Below are 20,703 nucleotides of genomic sequence, written 5' to 3'. Positions count from 1 at the left end.
TACTTGGGAGGCTGAGAGGGAGAATCGACTTGAATTTGAGAGGCAGAGGTTGCAGTGAGTTGGAGATAGTGCCACTGCACTCCAGCCTGGGTGACAGAGTGAGGACCACCCCCCCGCGCGCCTCTCTCTCTCTCCCCCCCCCCGCAAAAAAAAGGAAATTTAAAATGAAAGCTCACTATAAAGAAAATGTACCTTATATAATATGTAATAAACATACTACATCTAAAAGCATCCTTATGCCAATAGAAAACCAAACTCGAACTGACCTAAATTATTAGGGGAATTTATTGGTTTATGCAGTTCAAAAATGTAGAGGTAGGACTGGCTTCTAGTGAGATAAGTCCAGTGTCTCAAATTGTCACCAGACACTATTTTCTCCATGGCTTGTCTCTGCTTCCTAAATGTTGGCTTTATTCTCTCAGCATGCTCTCTCCTTGTGGTTATTAGATGGCTGCCAGCAGCTCTTGGGGCTCTACATTTTTAGATGCAAATCTAGCAGAAAAAAAAGTTGTCTTCTCCGTTATCACAAACAAAATCTTGAAATTGAATTTCACTGGACCAGATTGGCCTAACTTGGGACAGGTGCCCATCCTTGAATCCCTTGAAGTTGCCAGGGAATGGGATGTGAAAGTTGGCTTAAGTCAATCGTGGGCTCTAATCAAACGAAGTGGCTGGAAATTCTAGGGTATGGTTTGGAAAAGGAGAAGAGGGCATAGATGCTGGGAGCCAGTCCTAGTGAAGCATTTGTATTGGAATTCTTCGTTTTATTACTTAGATAGGATTAATCTGTGGGACAACAAACCATTCTAATTTAAGTACAAGTATTGCTGGAAGAGTGAGGAATCGGGTTCTAGCTCCTTGCTATTCCAAGTGGTTCATGAACTAGCAGTTGGGGCATCATCTAGGACAGGGATTTGGTAAACTTAGTTTGTAAAAGGTCAGATAGAAAATATGACCGCATGTGGTCTTTGTCACATATTCTTCCGCTTTCCTTTTAAACAACCCTTTAAACATGTAAAAACCATTTTTAGTTGGAGGCTCAAATCCACTCTATAGGCCATAGTTTGACAACCCCTAATTTAGGCGCTTGTTTAGATATGCAAAATTTCAGACTCACCTTGCCCCAGACCTACTAAATTAGAATGTTTTTAATGAGATTTCCAGGTGATCTGTATGTAGACTAAAGTTTCCCCAAACCTGTGGTATGAATAGATCTTGACTCTGGCGGCACATGAGAATCACCCGGGGAGGTCTTACAACTACTGAGGCCTTGGGCCCAGTCCTAGAGATTCTAATTTAATTGATATGAGGTAGAACCATGGTGTAGGACTTTTAAGAGCTCACCTGGCAGTTCTAATGTATAGCCAGAATGAGAATTACTGCTCTAGACTGGGAATCATGACTGCCTCTGCCACATCTAGTGTGGTAGTTAAAAAACCATGGCCACAATATTTTGTAGTTCTCATCCAAAGTTGGAGTCAGCTTCCCCATTCCTTGGAGCTGGGCTGGACTTGTGGCTTTGTTTGGCTGGTAGCATGTGGTGGAAGTAATATTGTGCAAAGTCCAGAGGCAGCCTCAGAAGACCTTGCAGCTTTTGCCTTTGCCCACTTGGAACACTCCCTTTGTCATGATAGAAGCCCCCGCTAGACTACTGAACACCAAGGACTGGGTGGAGAAAGAGCCAGCAGACAGCCAGTTCTAAGGCTCCAGGTACGAGTGAGGCCATCTTAGACTCTCCAGCTCTGATTAAGCAGTCAAGAGTACTGGCTGCGTTGAGTGATCCAGGTGAGACCAGTGGAATCGGTCCCCAGTTGGGGGCAGCTAACCTAGAGAATCATGAGAAATAATAAATTAGTTTTAGGCCAGGCATGGTGTCTCATGCCTATAACCCTAGCACGTTGGGAGGCTAAGATGGGAGGATCACTTGAAACCAGGAGTTTGAGACCAGCCTGGTCATCATAGCAAGAACCCATCTCTTTAAAAACAAGAAAAAGTAGGCTGGGTATGGTGATTCACACCTGTAATCCCAGAACTTTGGGAGGCCGAGGCGGATGGATCACTTGAGCTTAGGAGTTTGAGATGAGCCTGACCAATATGGTGAAACCCCATCCCTACTAAAAATACAAAAATTAGCCAGATGTGGTGGTGTATACCTGTAGTCCCAGCTATTCGGGAGGCTAAGACAGGAGAATTGCTTGTACCTGGGAGGCGGAGGTTGCAGTGAGCCGAGAGCATGCCACTGCACTCCAGCCTGGGTGACACTGTCTCAAAAAAAAAAAATAATAATAATAAATTATGGTTTTAAGCCAGTGCATTTTAGAGTGGTTTGTTAAGATGTGGATACCTGAATTTAAAAATGCTTTATTACTAAAAAATTCTAATGATAATCTGAGCCTTCAGTGAGCCGTAATCTTTTTGCTGGTGGAGGGTCTTGCCTCTGTTGATGGCTGCGGACTGATCAGAGTGGTGGTTACTGAAGTTTGGAGTAGTGGTGGCAATTTCTTAAAATAAGACAACATGAAGTTTGCCATGTTAATTGACTCCTCCTTTCACAAAAGATTTCTCAGTAGCATGTGATGCTGCCTGATAGCATTTTATCCGCAGTAGAACTTTTTTCAAAGTAGGAGTAAATCCTCTCAAACCGCGCTACTGCTTTATCAACTTGGTTTATGTAATAATCTAAATCCTTTGTTGTCCTTTCAACAGTGTTCACAGCATCTTCACCAGGAGTAGATTCTATCTCAAGAAACCACTTTCTTTGTTCATCCATAAGAAGCAACTTCTCATCTATTCAAGTTTGATCATGAGATTGCAGCAGTTCAGTCACATCTTCAGGCTCCACTTCTAATTCTAGTTCTCTTGCTATTTCTTTTTTTTTGAGATGGAGTTTCACTCCTGTCGCCCAGGCTGGAGTGCAGTGATGCAATCTTGGCTCATTGCAACCTCTGCCTCCCCTGTTCAAGCAATTCTCCTGCCTCAGCCTCCTAAGTAGCTGGGATTACAGGCACCCACCACCATGCCCGGTTAATTTTTTTGTATTTTTAATAGAGACGGGGTTTCACCATGTTGTCCAGGCTGGTCTTGAACTCCTGACCTCAGGTGATCTGCCCACGTCGGCCTCCCAAGGTACTGGGATTACAGGCATGAGCTACTGCACCCAGCCCTTAGTTCCGTTTCTATTTCTACTGCATCTGCAGTTACTTCCTCCACTGAAGTCTTGAGCCCCTCAAAGTCATAATTGAGTGTTGTAATCAACTTCTTCTAAACTCCTGTTAATGTTGATATTTTGACCTCCTCTCATGAATCATGAATGTTACCGATGACATCCAGAATGGTAGATCCTTTCCAGAACCTTTTCAGTTTACCTTGCCCAGATCCATCAGAAGAATCACTCTGTGGCTCTTGTCTTACAAAATGCATTTCTTTTTCTTTCTTTCTTTCTTTTTTTTTTTTTTTTTTTACAAAATGTTTTCATAGGGGGGAAGAAAAAACAAAATGTATTTCTTAAATCTTAAATAATATGACTTGAAAGTTGAAATTATTCCTTGGTGTGTGTGGATGCAGAATGGATATTGTGTTAGCAGGCATGAAAACAACATTCATCTTCTTGTATCTGTGCATCTGAGCTCTTGGGTGACCAGACACACTGTCAATGAACAGTAATATTTTGAGAGGAATTTTTTTTCTCAGCATGTGGTCTCAACATTGGGCTTAAAATATTTGGTAAACTGTTTGGGCACGGTGGCTTGCTCCTGTAATCCCAGCACTTTGGGAGGCCAAGGTGGGTGGATCGCCTGAGGTCAGGAGTTCAAGACCAGCCCGGCCAACATGGTGAAACCCCGTCTCTACTGAAAACACAAAAATTAGCTGGACGTGGTGGCAGGTGCCTGTAATCCCAGCTGCTCGGAGGGTTGAGGCAGGAGAATCACTTGAACCTGGGAGGTGGAGGTTTTAGTGAGCTGAGATCGCGCCACTGCACTTCTAGCCTGGGTGACAGAGTGAGACTCCATCTCAAAAAGTAAAAATAAACAAAGTATTCCATAAACCATGCTGTAAACAGGTGTGCTGTAATCTAGGCTTTGTTGTTTGATTAATAGAGCACGGGCAGAGTAGTTTACTATCATTCTTAAGGGTTCTAGAATTCTCAGAATGGTAAATGAGCATTGGATTCAACTTAGTCACCAATGGCATTAGTGTCTAATGAAGTCAGCCTGTCCTTTGAAGCTTTGAAGCCAGGCATTGCCTCTTCTCTATAGCTATGAAAGTCTTAGATGGCGTCTTCTTCCAATAGATGGCTGTTTTGTCTACTTTGCAAATCTGTTTAGTATAGCCACCTTCATCTTAGGATCTTCTTGTAAGTTGCTGCGGTTTCTACGTTAGCACTTGCTGCTTCAAGTTGCTCTTGTATATTATAGAGACAGCTTCTCTCCTTAAATCTCATGAAGCAACCTCTGCTAGCTTCAGACTTTTCTGCAGCTTCCTCAATTCTCTCAGCCTTCATAGAATTGAAGAGAGTTAATCGTGCTCTGGGTTGGCTGTGGCTTAAGGGAATGTTGTGGCTGGTTTGATCTTCTATTCAGACCACTGTAATTTTCTCCATGTTGGCAATAAGGCTGTTTTGCTTTCTTACTGTTTATCTTTTTTTGTTTGTGTGATGGGGAGGTGGGGGTAGATGGAGTCTTGCTCTGTCACCCAGGCTGGAGTACAGTGGCACAGTCTAGGCTCACTGCAGCCCCCACCTCCCACGTTCAAGCGATTCTCCTGCCTCAGCCTCCGCAGTAGCTGGGATTACAGGTGCCCGCTGTCACACCCGGCTAATTTTTGTATTTTTAGTAGAGATGGGGTTTCACATTGTTGTCCAGGCTGGTCTTGAACTCCTGACCTCAGGTGATCCGCCCGTCTCTGCCTTCCAAAGTTCTAGGATTACAAGTGTGAGCCACCACACCCAGCCTACTATTTTTCTATTCTCAGGAGTAGCACTTAAAATTTCCTTCAGTAGTTTTGCTGTTGTTGTTGAGACAGAGTCTAGTTCTGTCACCCAGGTTGGAGTGCAGTAGTGCATTTGTAGCTCACTGCAACCTTGACCTCCTGAGCTGAAGCAATCTTCCCACCTCAACCTCCCAAGTAGCTAGTACTATAGGTGCAAGCCACCACACTTGGCTAATTTTTAAATTTTTTTGTAGAGATAGGCTCTCACTATGGTGCCTAGGTTGGTTTCAAACTCCTGAACTCAAGTGATCTTCCTGCCTCAGCTTCCCAAAGTGCTGGGGTTACAGCTGTGAGCCACCATGACCGGCAAGAATTGTTTCTTTGTATTTACAAGTTGGCTATTTGTGCCAGTCTTAGCTTTTGGCCCATCTCAGCTTTTGACATGACTTCTTCACTAAGCTTGATTATTTCTAGTTGGCTGGGCGTGGTGGCTCACGCCTGTAATCCCAGCATTTTGGGAGGCTGAGGCGAGTGGATCACCTGAGGTCAGGAGTTCGAGACCAGTGTGGCCAACATGGCAAAACCCTGTCTCTACTAAAAATACAAAAATTGGCTGGGTGTGGTGGCAGGTGCTTATAATTCCAGCTCCTTGGGAGACTGAGGTAGGAGAATTGCTTGAACCCGGGAGGTGGAGGTTGCAGTGAGCCGAGATCACGCCACTGCACTCCAGCCTGGGTGATAGGTGAAACTCCATCTCAAAAAAAAAAAAAAAGATTTCTGGTGATTTCAAGCAAGAGACATGGGACTGTTCCTTTCACTTGAACACTTAGCGGTGATTATAGGGTTATTAATTGACCCAATTTCAATATTGTTGTGTTCCAAGGAATGGGGAGGTCCAAGGAGAGGGAAAGATGGGCAATGGCTGGTTTGTAGAGCAGTCAGAACCTACGCAGCATTATTAAGTTCAGTGTTTCATATGGTCGTGGTTCGTGGCACCCAAAACAATTTCAGTGGTAACACCAAAGGTCACTGATCACAAATCACCATAACAGAGAAGAAAAAATTAAAGTGTTGGGAGAATTACCAAAATGTGACACAGAACCCCCAAGTGAGCACATGGTGTTGGAAAAATGGTGCCAAAAGACAAGCTAGATGTATGGTTGCCACAGACGTTCAATTTTTGTAACACACTTGGGACATCTGTGAAGTACAGTAAATCGAGGTATGCCTGAGTGTGATGTATTCAGTATGTGTATACTGCATCTGATAACCCTGGGGCCAGCTTGTGTAATGTACTCTTAGTGTCCTCAGCTTGACACACATTTCTGGTGAGATCCTCGAGGTAAATATTTTAGGCAAAAAGGTCTGACTTTGCTTCAAGTCCAGATTCCCAACCTAGTGTGTTTATGTTCCTTTTAAAACTTGTGCTTCAAAATTTTAAGTGAATTGGTGACAGAAGTAATTTTTTATTAGAATTGTTTGTGTAGAATTCAGCTGTTGGAAATACAGAGGATTCTTATTCTCTGTATTTCTTGGTCCAGTACATGACCAATGCTAGGAACCAACATTACTGGGTTACAACTTGCCATCTTTAGTTAATTAATGAATTTATTTATTTTTTGAGGCAGAGTCTTGCTGTGTCGCCCAGGAGCTCTGTCACACTGGAGTGCAGTGGCCCAATCTCGGCTCACTGCAACCTCCGCCTCCCAGGTTCTAGAGATTCTCCTGCCTCAGCTTGGATTACAGGCGTGCACCACCACACCCAGTTAAGTTTTGTATTTTTAGTAGAGGTGGAGTTTCACCATGTTGGCCAGGCTGCTCTCAAACTCCTGATCTCAGGTGATCCTCCCGCCTCAGCCTCCCAAAGTGCTGGGATTACAGATGTGAGCTACCATGCCTGGCTGTTAACTTGTCCTGTTTATGGTAAATATATTCCTATTACTTTATGATACACCTTTGTTTTGCCCCAAAATGACATTACTTGTTTTGATTAATTAATTGCAACTTTACTTACTAGACCTATCTCCAAGTTATTTTGGGATCTTTAATAAAAAATCAAATCTGGTTGCAGAAGGTTAGCATCTGCCACTTTAAAAATTATACCAGGAATACATTTGGCAGTAAATAAGCTGGTGGTTGTTTAAATAAGAGAGAGAGTTATTTATCAAATATAGGATGATGGGAGGTAAGCGGCTAGTGTCTTTGCTCAGTGGCTCAAAAATGTCAATGGTTAGTGTCTGAATCTCTTGGCCTTTCTTTTGGCATTTGAGATGACTGCTCCATCTCTAGGCATTATATCCCTATTTAAGGCGGGAAAAAGGGGGCGTGCTTGATATCAGTGACGTGTCCATTTTTATCAGGTAAGCAAAACCTTTGCAAGAGGCTCCTGAAAAATTCTTATGTTTCGTTTGGTCATAATTCTGTGTGATATGGTTACCACTAGCTATAGGGGAGGCTGGAAAAGTGAAGATATTTCCTATTACAGAAAAAGCAGGCAAAGGGAAAGGGTTGGAAATAGATTTGGGATGAGCTATTCAACAGAGTTTGCTAAAGGATATTCATTATAAGACTGGTAACAGGCTCTGAAGGGAGTTAAGAGCTATTTAGAGCAACAGTACCATTGGTTGAATAAGTTCATAACTTTCCAAGATAGATGAACTTACTCAGACCTTTTCTGCTTTTTCTGTAATAGGTTTCTTTGAAAGGAATATCGCTTATTTGGAAGTATAAATTCTGAATTTATCTCAAGTCAAATTACTTTATCATCACTTACCTCACTATGTGATTTCTGAGTTGAATTGAGGAGTGGACTCTGTGTTGAAAAGAAAGGGCATTCTTAGGCCGGACATGGTGGCACACACCTGTAATCCCAGCGCTTTGGGAGGCGGAGGTGGGTGGATTACCTGAGGTCAGTAGTTCGAGACCAGCCTGGCAAACATGGTGAAACCTTGTCTCTACTAAATACAAAAAAAATTAGCCAGGTGTGGCATTGCATGCCTGTAATCCGAGCTACTTGGGAGGCTGAGACAGGAGAATCGCTTGTACCTGGGAAGTGGAGGTTGCAGTGAGCCGAGATCGCACCATTACACACCAGCCTGGGCAACAAGAGCGAAACTCTGTCTCAAAAAAAAAAAAAAAAATTTAAAAAAAGGCATTCTAGGCAAGTAATAGTAGTAGCAGCTATACCATCATTCTGAGTTTCATTTGTTTCCAAAATGCTTATTAAGATACCTCCACCTGGATGTCCTATGAGCATCTTTAAAATACTTTATTGAGATGTAATTTACATATAGTAAAATATATAAGTATTAAATGCATAGCCAGTGCATTCTGATAAATGTATACACCTGTGTGACTATCACCTAAATCAAGATAGATTGCCATCATCCCAGAAAGTTTCCTCTTGCTCCTTTCCTGTCAAGCCCCACCCATTCCAGCAGTTGCTCATCTGATATTTGTCATTACAGGTTCCTGTGTCTGTCAACTTCTTAGCAATGGAAATCACAGAATCACATATTATGCACTCTTTTGTGTTTGACTTCTTTTGCCAAAAGTGTTTTTGGAGTTATCCATGATGCATTATTAGTTCTCCCCGCCCCCCTTTTTTTTTGGCCAAGTGTAGTACTCCATTGTATGAATATACCACAGAATTTCTCCTGTTAATGGAAATTTAAGTTTCAGTTTTTAGCTAGAGGAATAAAGCTGCCATGACTGCAAGCATTTTAAGCAGTACCCCAGATGGAATTGTTCATCTCTTATCTCCCAGTTGCCTATTTTCAGGCTTCCAATTTTCCTTATCTTATTGAATAGTACTACCTTACTTTGAGTATAGTACCACCTTTGAGTGTAGTACCACCTTACTTTGAGTATAGTACCATCTTACTTTAAGTTATTCAGAATAAAACTAAATCATTTTTTGATCCCTTTTTTATTCTAACATAATTATTTTATTAGGGACTAGACTTGGTGGTAGAGATATAATGAATATAAAACTATAATCTAATGGAGGCATGGGCAGTAATGGAGATAAGTATTTAAAAACTGCTTTGGAACTCTAGAAGTGCAAAGGAGAGAGGTACCCAGCCTGGGGCAGCTAGGGAAGACTTCCTGGAGGAAGAGATATATTAACTGAAATCTGAAGGGCCCAAAAAAGTTAAAGGAAGTATATACCAAAATATGAGTAGCATTGTCATAGGTAAGAGAGCAAAGCAGATCACAGGAACTGCAAGAAAGTCAATATAACAGGTATAGAGAGAATTTGAGGTGGTGGAGGGAGAAAGTGGCAAGAGAGAGGAAGGGGTCAGATTTAAGGGATGTGTGCTGAGTTTGATGGGGGTGGTGAAAAGTTATTGCAGGGAACATTACATTTGTTCTTAATACAGTGTGAAGGATGCACTTGGAGTGGGGCAGTACTGGAAGCAAGGAGATCTGCTAGGAAATTGTGGGTGTATTCCAGGCCAGAAGGGATGAACTAAGGAGTTGCATTAGAATTAGGAAGAGATTTTTGGCCTTCTAAAAGGTCATTTGAGAAACTATTGAATGTTGAGGAAAAGCAATGTGAGGTTAGAAGAACATGCAACAGGTTCAAGTGTTTGAAGTAAAGGAAACTGTTGCCATGATCCAAGCATGAGATAAGGGACTAGACCAGGAATTTTAAAAGTATTTTTGGTGGAGTTGGCTTTTAATTGAATACGAATAAAGGAAGGAAAACTCCAAAATGACATATATATATAGATAGATACACACACACACACACACACACACACACACACACACACATATATTTATTTATTTATTTATTTTTTGAGACAGGGTCTTACTCTGTCACCCAGGCTGGAGTGCAGTAATGTGATCTTATCTCACTGTAACCTCCACCTCCCAGATTCAAGCACTTCTTGCGCCTCAGCCTCGCGAGTAGTTGAGATTACAGGTGCACACCATCACGCCCAGCTAATTTTTGTATTCTTAGTGGAGATGGGGTTTCCCAGTGTTTGCCAGGCTGGTCTTGAACTCCTGACCTTAAGTGATTTGCCTGCCTTGGCCTCCCAGAATGCTGGGATTACAGGTGTGAGTCACCATGCCCAGCCTAGATTTTTTTTTTTTTTTTTGAGATGGAGTCTGGCTTTGTCACCCAGGCTGGAGAGCAATGGTACAATCTCGGCTACTGCAACCTCTGCCTCCCAGGTTCACACGATTCTTCTGCCCCAGCCTCCCAAGTAGCTGGGACTACAGGTGTGTGCCACTACACCTGGCTAACTTTTGTATTTTTAGTAGAGACGAGGTTTCACCATATTGGCCAGGCTGGTCTCAAACTCCTGACCTCCTGATCCACCCGCCTTGGCCTCCTAAAGTACTGGGATTACAGGCGTGAGCCACTGTGCCTGGCCCCCAGCGTAGATTTTTAACCTCAGTAACTGAGAGAACTCTGGTCCTACTGAAAGAGTATGTCAGAAAATGGAAGGGTTTATAGAGGAGAATGAGTTAGTTCTATTTTGCATATGTTGGTTTTAAAGTAATGGGGAGCATATCCAAGTAGCATTATTCAATATAGAGTTGGAAATACCAGAGTAGAAAGTTGAGGTTAGGACTAAAATAAATGTGAATCATTTACCTGCTTAGAAGTCATTGAGGCCACAAAAATTCAACCAAATAGCTTGTTTTAGGGGCTGGGATACAAAGACAAAAGACCTGCCTGAACTCTGCTTTTGAGGAGCTTTGAGGCTAGTAGAAGGGGTAATATGTTATGATACTCCTCACTGAATATTATTCGTTGTATTATATATATAATATTCTTCAACATACTATCCCTTCTAGAAGGGATATTATAATATCCCTTACTCCCTTACATAATAATATGCATTATTATCCCTTATAATAATAAGGGATAGCCAGGCACGTGGTGGCTCATGCCTGTAGTCCCAGCACTTCGGGAGGCCAACACGGGTGGATCACCTGAGGTCAAGAGTTCGAGACCAGTCTGACCAACATGGTGAAACCCCATCTCTACTAAAAATACAGAAATTAGCCAGGTGTGGTGGTGTGTGCCTATAATCCCAGCTACTAGGGAGGCTGAGGCAGGAGAATCCACTTGCATCTGGAGGCAGAGGTTGCAGTGAGCCAAGATTGTGTCACTGTACTCCAGCCTGGGTGACAGAATAAGACTCTGTCTCAAAATAAGAAGAAGAAGGGATAATATGTTCAGGGTACAAACAGGAAGGGATCTTTGCTTTGTGACCTGCGAGAGTTACAGGTTTACAAAAGAAAAAGAAGACTGTTCCAAGAATTTATATGAGTTGAGTTTGAATGGGGTAGAGGAACTAGGGTAGAGGAAAAGGGGAAGATACTGGGAGTTACGAATTCGAAGAGTAGGAAATGCTGTTATAGATGAATTCGAAGAGTAGGAAATGCTGTTATAGAAGCTAGAATTAGGAGGCATCATCAGTAGTGTCAGATGTTTTGAGGAGGTCAAGCTGTAAAGACTCAAACAACAAATTTCTTTTACTGCTGGGGTAACAACTCACAAATAATTTGGTGGATGTCCCCAAAACAGTGAAATAAAGAAGGCGAGAGGTGCGAGGAGTATATTAATCTATAATGGTCAATACTTAAGAAATAAAATAATTATTTGAATTTGGAATGGCTTCAAGGACAATACGTTTAAATATTTGTTCCAGAAATTGACCAAACTTTAAACAAAAAAACCAGAAGTCATTCTGATTGAAACTGACAACTGGTGGGGCACCATGGCTCATGCCTGTAGTCCTGGCACCTTGGGAGGCCACAGCAGAAGGATTGCATGAGCCCAGGAGTTTGAGACTAGCTTGGGCAACATGGCAGAACCCCGACTCTACAAAATGTACAAAAATTAATAGTGTGGTAGCCCACGCTTATAGTACCAGCTACTTGGGAGGCTGAGGCAGGAGGATCGGTTGAACCTGAGACGTGGAGGCTGAGACCTGCCCATGATCATACCACTGGGCAACAGAGGGAGGGAGTAATTGTACTCTAGCCTGGGTGACAGGGAGGGAGACCCTGTCTCAAAAAAAGGAAAAGAAAAAGAAACGGACAATTTAGAGTTCTCTAGCTTTTTACCAGTTCTTCATATTCTTTCTGTGTGGAGGATGGATACAAATTATTTTGCTGACTGATATAAAGTAATAGCCCAAAGTAGTATCCTCTGAAGTTGCTGTAGTTTGTGTGTCACCTTTTCCAGAAAGGTTGAATTTTGTGACTTTGATTTCTGTCTGAGAGTAGGAGTCTTGGCTGTTTTTGGACTGTAGAGTGAGAAACTGAGATGGTGATGATGCAGGCCAAGTGGAAGTTCGTAGAAGTCGATGTTTGCAAGATGCCACTGTGTTTCTCATCTGTTATTTTTGCCCCATAGGTTTAACTTCTTTATTCAGCAAAAATGCGGATTCAGAAAAGCACCCAGGAAGGTTGAACCTCGAAGATCAGACACAGGGACAAGTGGTGAAGCATACAGGAGAAGTGCTTTGATTCCTCCTGTGGAAGAAACAGTCTTTTATCCGTCTCCCTATCCTATAAGGAGTCTCATAAAACCTTTATTTTTTACTGTTGGGGTAAGAGCTCACTTTGCTAGGAATTACCTACCTTGCTACAAATGCAGTGTTAAAGTACTTTGTCCCGTTTGGGCTCCCTTAAAGTAAGGACAGGTGGAGGGGGCATGAGAAGGAGCTGGGCTCATGAAGTCTGATTATAGAGTCTGAATTTTTTATTTTTTTTTATTTTTGAGACGGAGTCTCGCTCTGTCACCCAGGCTGGAGTGCCATGGTGCGATGTCGGCTCACTGCAAGCTCTGCCTCCCGGGTTCACACCATTCTCCTACTTCGGCTTCCTGAGTAGCTGGGACTCCAGGCAGCCGCCACTACGCCCGGCTAATTTTTTGTATTTTTAGTAGAGATGGGGTTTCACTGTGTTAGCCAGGATGGTCTCGATCTCCTGACCTCGTGATCCACCCGCCTCAGCCTCCCAAAGTGCTGGGATTACAGGAGTGGGCCACTGCGCCTGGCCTGGAGTCTGAATTTAATAATTGCTTTTATTATTAAATTCTGGCCCACTTATGTAAGCCCTAGAGAATAAACTTATGAGCCTCATTTGGTACAGCATTTCAAGCAGTGCTAAGTTGGTATTTTCAGTTTTATTTGAGGATTTATAGCTGGAAACAGGCCCCAGGGTATTGTGAAGTTAATAAAATGGGAAACATTAAAATGTCCTTTTTGGCTGGGCACGGTGGCTCACGCCTGTAATCCCAGCACTTCGAGAGGCTGAGGTGGGTGGATCACCTGAGGTCAGGAGTTTGAGACCTCTCTGGCCAACATGGTGAAACCCCATCTCTACTAAAAATAAAAAAATGAGCCGGGCCTAGGGGCAGGTACCTGTAATCCCAGCTACTCCAGAGGCTGAGGCAGGAGAATCACTTGAACCTGGGAGGCAGAGGTTGTGATGAGCCCAGGTTGCACCATTGCAGTGTAGCCTGGGAGATGAGTGAAACTCCATCTCAATAAAAAAAAAAAGCCCTTTTCACTTACTAGATTTTCCTGTGCCAGGTATTCCCTTCTGTTGGTTTGTAAAAAGCAATGGCAATGAAGTATTGTCCTTGGAAATATGTATAGATCTATTTCCCTCTTAAATCTATTTTGTAACATATCTAATTTTATATAGTTTACAGGCTGTGCATTTGGATCAGCTGCTATTTGGCAATATGAATCACTGAAATCCAGGGTCCAGAGTTATTTTGATGGTATTAAAGCTGATTGGTTGGATAGCATAAGACCACAAAAAGAAGGAGACTTCAGAAAGGAGGTAAAGATAAACACTGCTTTCTTTCTTCTAGTTAATCACAGTTTTAAAAAACTGATACTTAATAGATGTACATGTTTCCAGTGTACATGGTGCATTCACATAATGTGTAATAATTAAATCTGAGTAATTGAATATCTGTCATTTTAAACATTTATCCTTTATGCTAGGTATATTTGAATTGTTCTCCACTAGATATTTTGAAATACACTATAGATTATAGTTTACTGTAGTTACTCTACTGGTAATCTCAAGTTTTGAAGCCTGGTTATTTATGAACTGCTTTTAGTTAATGGCAACATCAGATTTGTAGATGTCAAATCAGTGCACCTAATTCTTCATAGTAAGTATTTATTACTGTTTTATATGTCTGGTGTTGTACTTGACAGTGTTCCAGAATTCTGTTCCTCTACCCACATGCATCAAAAATCACCACAGATAGTTGTTAAAAATGTTAATGTTGGCCGGGCGCGGTGGCTCACGCCTGTAATCCCAGCACTCTGGGAGGCTGAAGCGGGTGGATCACAAGGTCAGGAGATTGAGACGATCCTGGGTAACATGGTGAAACCCTGTCTCCACTAAAAATACAAAAAATTAGCCAGGCATGGTGGCGGGCGCCTGTAGTCCCAGCGGGCGCCTGTAGTCCCAGCTACTCAGGAGGCTGAGGCAGGAGAATTGCTTGGACCCAGGAGGCACAGCTTGCAATGAGCCGAGATCACATCACTGCACTCCAGCCTGGGCGACAGAATGAGACTCCGTCTCAAAAAAGATAAATAAAAAATTTTTAAAAGTTAATATTGGCTGGGCACAGTGGCTCAAGTCTATAATCCCAGCACTTTGGGAGGCCAAGGCAGTCAGGAGCTCGAGACCAGCCTGGTCAACATAGTGAAATCTCATCTCTACTAAAAATACAAAAATTAGCCAGATGTGGTGGTACACACCTGTGGCCCCAGCTACTCAGGAAGCTGAGGCAGGAGAATCGCCTGAACCCAAGAGGCAGAGGTTGCAGTGAGATGAGATTGTGCCACTGCACTCCAGCTTGGGCGACAGAGTGAGACCTCGTCTCCAAAAAAAAGAAATTAATGTTAATAGTTGTTAATGTTTCTGTGTGGAGGATGTCTCAGCTCTACTAAAGTTTAAGGATCTCAGTGGATTTCAGCTCTACTAAAGTTTAAAGGCCACTGTTTTACTTGGATCACCTTGATGGATTGCTTTAGAGCAGCAGTCCCCAAACTTTTGGCACCAGGGACTGGTTTCGTGCAAGACAATTTTTCCACAGATCAGGGTTGCAGAGGGGCAGATGGTTATTGGATGAAACTGTTCCACCTCAGATCATCAGGCATTAGATTGTCATAAGGAGCATGCAACCTAGATCCCTCACATGTGCAGCTCACAGTAGGGTTTGCGTTCCTATGAGACTCTAATGCAGCCACTGATCTGACAGGAGGCAGAGCTCTGGTGGTAATGCTCTCCCACTGCTCACCTCCTGCTGTGTGGCCCAGTTTCTAACAGGCCGCGGACCACTAGTGGTCAGCAGCCGGGGCGCTGGGGACCCCGGCTTTAGAGTACGTGTTTGAACTGCAGGGAATTTTTCAAAATATGTATGCCTTAGGGATAGAGCTAGCAAGTGTTTTTTTCTAAGAGACAGGGTCTCACTCTGTCACCTAGGCTTCAGTGCAGTGATGGGATCATAGCTCACTGAAGCCTCAAACTCCTGGGCCTGAGCAGTCCTCCCGTTTCAGTCTCCTGAGTAGCTGGGACTACAGGCATGTGTCGCCACGCTGGGCCAGTTACTTCATTTTTTGTGGAGACAAGAGTCTCACTTTGTTACCCAGGCTGATCTCAAACTCCTGGCCTCAAGTGATCCTCCCACCTTGGCCTCCCAAAGTGCTGGAATTTCACAAGCGTGAGCCACTGTGCCTGGCCCCAAGAGAAGTTTTAAACGTTTCTCAGTGACATATTTACACACCTGTGGTAAATACCTGCTATTAAGTGTCTGTTCGAGATGAAATGCGAAAAAAAAAAAGAAATATGGAGCTTTTAGAGCTTTTTATTTACTTTATATGCAAGTTGATGGCTCTCTTTCTTCTTAACTGATTTCTTAAAAATGTTTGCTTTTAGATAAAACATATAAATATTTTATTTCTTTTACTCGTCAATACATATTGAACACTGCGATTTTAGTTAAGTTTGGTTTTCAAGCATTTTTGTTTTTTATGACTCATTTCCCTTCCAATCAGGCGAGTGGGTTGATATCTTCTTGACTTTTCCCCTTCCTCGGAACAATGTGATCCCGGCCAGCAAGAGCCTGAGAAGGAAGCCTTGCATTTTCTTTTTACTAATGATGTTTTGAGTTTTCTCTAAGTAGGGAAAGGGATTCATTCCTCCTTGTTTTTCCATGGGCACATTCAAGAAGCGTGAGCCCTGTCTGTGTTAGAGAGGCTTCACGCCAGAACAGTGGATAATATTTGCAGGTGAAAATGACAATAACTTTGTATTTGAGAAGATAGTAAAACTGACCTATTCCATTATCCTGGATCTCTTACAAAGCTATAGGTTTTCAGCACATGTCTGCACATGAAGTTTTGCTATCCAAATGTACCCAAATGGTTCTTGAGAATGGTGAAAAATGATGCAAACAGTATACATAATCTTCATTTAAAGATTGATTTGTTTATAATAGAATTAAGTGATAGGTTTAATGTATAAAACCTATACCCATTAAAGAACTTTGAAACAATAAATAAATTTAACATGGAAACATGAAAGCCCTGGGAACCCCTTTCGTGCCACTATATATGAAGTAAGATCTGGGAACTCATACACAGTGTAATTATAATTATGGAAATGGAATTGGCTGGGTGTGGCAGCTCACACCTGTAATCTCAGCAGTTTGGGAGGCTGAGATGGGAGGATTGCTTCAGCCCAGGAGTTCAAGACCAGCGTTGGCAACATAGGGGGACCCTGTCTCTTAAAAAGAAAAGAAATGGAATTATACATACTAATCTGTAGTTTCTTTCACCTTGGATTTTTTTAAAATAACAGATTCTGGTTTAATTTCATAGTTAGAATATATTTTTATGTTAAAACTTTAATCATGGAAAATTTCAAGCAGATACAAATGTAGAGAGAATAGTATGATGAATCATCATCCAGTTTCAGTGTTCCCCAACACAGGGCCAATTTTTTTTTCATTTATTTCCCTTTTTTCCCCTTCCCTTTCCACCCTTGTATTATTGTAAAGCAAATTCTAGGCATATTTCATCCATAAAACTTTAAACATGTATCCCTGAAAAATTAGGACGCTCCTCTATTTATTAAACTCCAGTACCATTACTGCATCTTTAAAAACATGCAGTTTAGTAGACAATATTCTCAGAATTTTAAAACATAGGACCTTGGTATGAATAATCACTTCCTTGGTACCTGTCTATATCTGCGAGTGTGCTAGGGGCTTTACATTATTGTTATTCCTTGTGACGACACTGCTAGGTGTACCTATTGTCCCATTTCATGTGTCAGGAAACTGAAGTTTAGAAATAATTGTCTGAGGTTCCAGAGCTATCCAGTGGTTCTTTGTGGAGAATGTGGGCTCCCTGACTATAAAACACATGCCTTTTCTGTTCTACCACGTATTTATTATGTCTGTCGCCACTAGTGATTTTTACAGAAGAGGAATTCCTCTTTTATGTGTAAGGCATTTTCTTCTAGTTTTTCATTTTTGTAGCCTGAAATTTCTCCCATATGGTGATATGCAATTTTCCGTCTGTTTTAGATTAACAAGTGGTGGAATAACCTAAGTGATGGCCAGCGGACTGTGACAGGTTTGTGTTAGCTTACACGTTTTAACCATTCAAGGGAAGAGAAATCAAACCAAAAGGTACAGTATGTCACAGGCAATGGCTTTTGTACCATGTTCACCAGTGGTTTAGAAGACAGTCTCTGTACCTATAGGCTAATGTAATAGTATATAAAGTGGTGAGGTATAAAGGTTTACATGATACTCTGGGTCAGTTACTTTTTAATTTTGATCTAGTATGATACTGATTGAATGATCAGTTTTGTTGTAGAATTCCAGCTTGTGGAATAGCTTATTATTAATTATTACTTCCCTTATTAAAGAAACTAATGGAAACATTAAGTACCTTCTATATTATTATTATTATTTTTTATTTATTTATTTTTTTTTTGAGGTGGAGTCTTGCTCTGTTGCCCAGGCTGGAGTGCAGTGGCCGGATCTCAGCTCACTGCAAGCTCCGCCTCCCGGGTTTACGCCATTCTCCTGCCTCAGCCTCCCGAGTAGCTGGGACTACAGGCGCCCTCCACCTCGCCCGGCTAGTTTTTTGTATTTTTTAGTAGAAACGGGGTTTCACCGTGTTAGCCAGGATGGTCTTGATCTCCTGACCTCGTGATCCGCCCGTCTCGGCCTCCCAAAGTGCTGGGATTACAGGCTTGAGCCACCGCGCCCGGCCAGTACCTTCTATGTTAAGAATGCTGTAATATACATTCTGTCCCTACGCGGAGTTGCTTACAGAGTAGTTGTCTCCCTTTTTACAGATAAGGAAACCGGCTTTCAGAGAAGGAACTTTTGAAAGTCAAACTGCTAGTAAGCAGTAGAGCTGAGTTTCAAAACCCAAGTCTGTCTCATTCTAAAACCAGTTTTTGCTCTTCCCCCCCATGCTATTTGTAAAACCCTGTTTAAATGTAAGCATGACATGCATGTCACCGTGATAACTTTTTTCTTTGTAAATTGTTCTGGAAAGACAGATCTGGCTTTTCAAGTTAACACCTCTGCAGTATTTTATGGACTTAGTTATTTGAGAAACTTGAAAATAGATTTTTGCCAGGAACAGTGGCTCACGCCTGTAATCTCAGAACTTTGGGAGGCCAAGGTGGGTGGATCCCTTGAGCTCAGGAGTTCAAGGCCAGCTTGGGCAACATGACGAAACCCCATCTCTACCTAAAATACAAAAAATTAGCTGGGTTTGGTGGTGCGTGCCTGTGGTCCCAGCTACTTGGGAGGCTGAAGCAGGAGAATTGCTCGAACCTGGGAGACAGAGGTTGCAGTGAGCTGTGGTCGCACTGTTACACTCCAACCTGGGTGACAGAGGAGACTAAAAAAAAAAATTTTTTTTTTAAATTTTGTAACGATTGTATAGATAAGAAATAATTATTTCTAGAGAATTGCAAAATATTGCTTTTGCTCAAATTTGATTAGACTTATTTGGTACTCTTAATTTTCTGTACTTAACATAAGTGGAGAAAGGATGTTTATCTTTCTTCATTCAAACTGTTTATTCTCTCTGGAGGTCTTAATTTTTCTGACTTTATTGGAACCCGATCCAGCTTTCAGGCTTATGGTTCAGACATTGCTTCCTTTAGGAAGTGCTTCCTTTTTTTCCTGAACTCATTGCAGTTTTTATGTTTGATAATACAGTGTGCCTTATATAATTGTACGTGTAACATCCTTGAGAGCAATGTAAGCATCTGGAGGACAACAATGACATCTTTAATTTTGTGACAGCACCTAGCATATATCATGTGCACAGTAAGGGCACTCAGTTAAAATCTGTTGAGTGAATGAATGTTGAATGGAATCTTAACTAAGGGATTGAGATTTTTCAGTGTTGCCATAACTAAGACCTTAGAATTGATAGGTCAACGACATCTTAAATTGATTACTTGAAAGATAGCTCTTTAGTAGCACATCTGTTTCCAGTAGATTAATGTACATTGTTTGCTTGCTGCTTTTATGAAAGTAACAAAACTGGGTGCAGTGGCTTACGCCTGTAATCCCAGCACTTTGGGAGGCCAAGGTGGGCAGATCACCTGAGGTTAGGTCAGCCTAGCCAATATGGTGAAACCCCATCTCTACTAAAAATACAAAAAATTACTGGGCGTGGTGGTGCACGCCTGTTAATCCCAGCTACTAGGGAGGCTGAGGCAGGAGAATCGCTTGAACCCGGAAGGCAGAGGTTGCAGTGAGCTGAGATTGCGCCACTGCACTCCAGCCTGAATGACAGAGCAAGACTCTGTCTCAAAAAAAAAAAGGAACGAAATTAAGATTTCTTTAGGGTGGCAAGGTTTTGCCTTCACTAGTTTCGAAGCATTTCGCTATTAGTTGATACCTCACATTCTTTGAAGGTGGTTGTGATTTTATGCCATTTAACATGTGAGGAAGCCTAGCATCAGAGTTTAAAAGCTTTTCTCATGCTGGTGAATACTTTCTTCAAAGAAGCTGGAGGTAATTAAAAATCAGAATTCTTTCCCTCCAGCCTTTTTCTTTTTTGAAATCAAATCAGCCATTTGGCATGAAGGACATAGCAGTAGAGAGAGATGCTTGTGATCTGTCTTGCAACTTGAATGTAAGCTGCTTTGAACAAGATAAATGTGAATGGTCATGCTTCAGGTCTTAAATCTTTCTTGTTAGATTGTCCAAGTGACTTTAACCTCAGGAAATGCCCTTTGAACTGTTTTGTGTCACCTCAGACTTTCCTTGTAGGAAGTAACTATTCTAGTAATAGTGATTCTAGTTTTACAATGTCTGTAAATGGTGCTTAATCAATTACCTACATATGAGATTCTCAAGAATAAACTGTTTATTTAGTATGTCTTGTCTCCTTCCTGGGGTGCCAATTAGTCCAGCTTTCCTTGCTGAGCACTCCTGATTGCTTCTTGTAGACTGCAAAGTGAAGTTGGCTCAGCTCCTGGTTTTAATCAATGATAGATTTATGGAGTGACAGGTCTACTCCGTCCCACTTTCTTTCTTTGGATTGGAGATGTTTTCTGAATGTGGGTTTTTTGTTGTTGTTGTTGTTGTTTCATTTTATATTTTGAAAGAACTTGACAAGTTTCACCTAGAGAGTTTTTAAAGCTTTGTGAGACCAGTGTGCCTCTCTGCTTTGTAGTTTTCATACCTAGACAACGGCAGCATGAAAGCTCTAGTTAGTTAAA

At 41.9% G+C, this 20,703-nt stretch overlaps 1 protein-coding gene across 2 annotated transcripts in view; it reads left to right on the top strand.

The window, feature by feature from the left end:
• Window positions 1-20,703, top strand: part of PARL (presenilin associated rhomboid like) — a 56,529-nt gene that overhangs the window by 6,241 nt on the left and 29,585 nt on the right. For both annotated transcript variants that reach the window (XM_017860635.1, XM_017860634.1), the window contains exons 2-4: window positions 12,314-12,509; window positions 13,612-13,752; window positions 17,525-17,573. In XM_017860635.1, the coding sequence (XP_017716124.1) occupies window positions 12,314-12,509; window positions 13,612-13,752; window positions 17,525-17,573 (386 nt within the window). The remainder of the gene's footprint in view (window positions 1-12,313; window positions 12,510-13,611; window positions 13,753-17,524; window positions 17,574-20,703) is intronic.

The sequence above is a fragment of the Rhinopithecus bieti genome, unplaced genomic scaffold (genome assembly GCF_001698545.2).
Source record: "Rhinopithecus bieti isolate Rb0 unplaced genomic scaffold, ASM169854v2 scaffold_55189, whole genome shotgun sequence".
NCBI lineage: Eukaryota > Metazoa > Chordata > Mammalia > Primates > Cercopithecidae > Rhinopithecus > Rhinopithecus bieti.
Note: the sequence above shows the minus strand (reverse complement) of the source record. Positions and strands in the feature narration are given on the sequence as shown.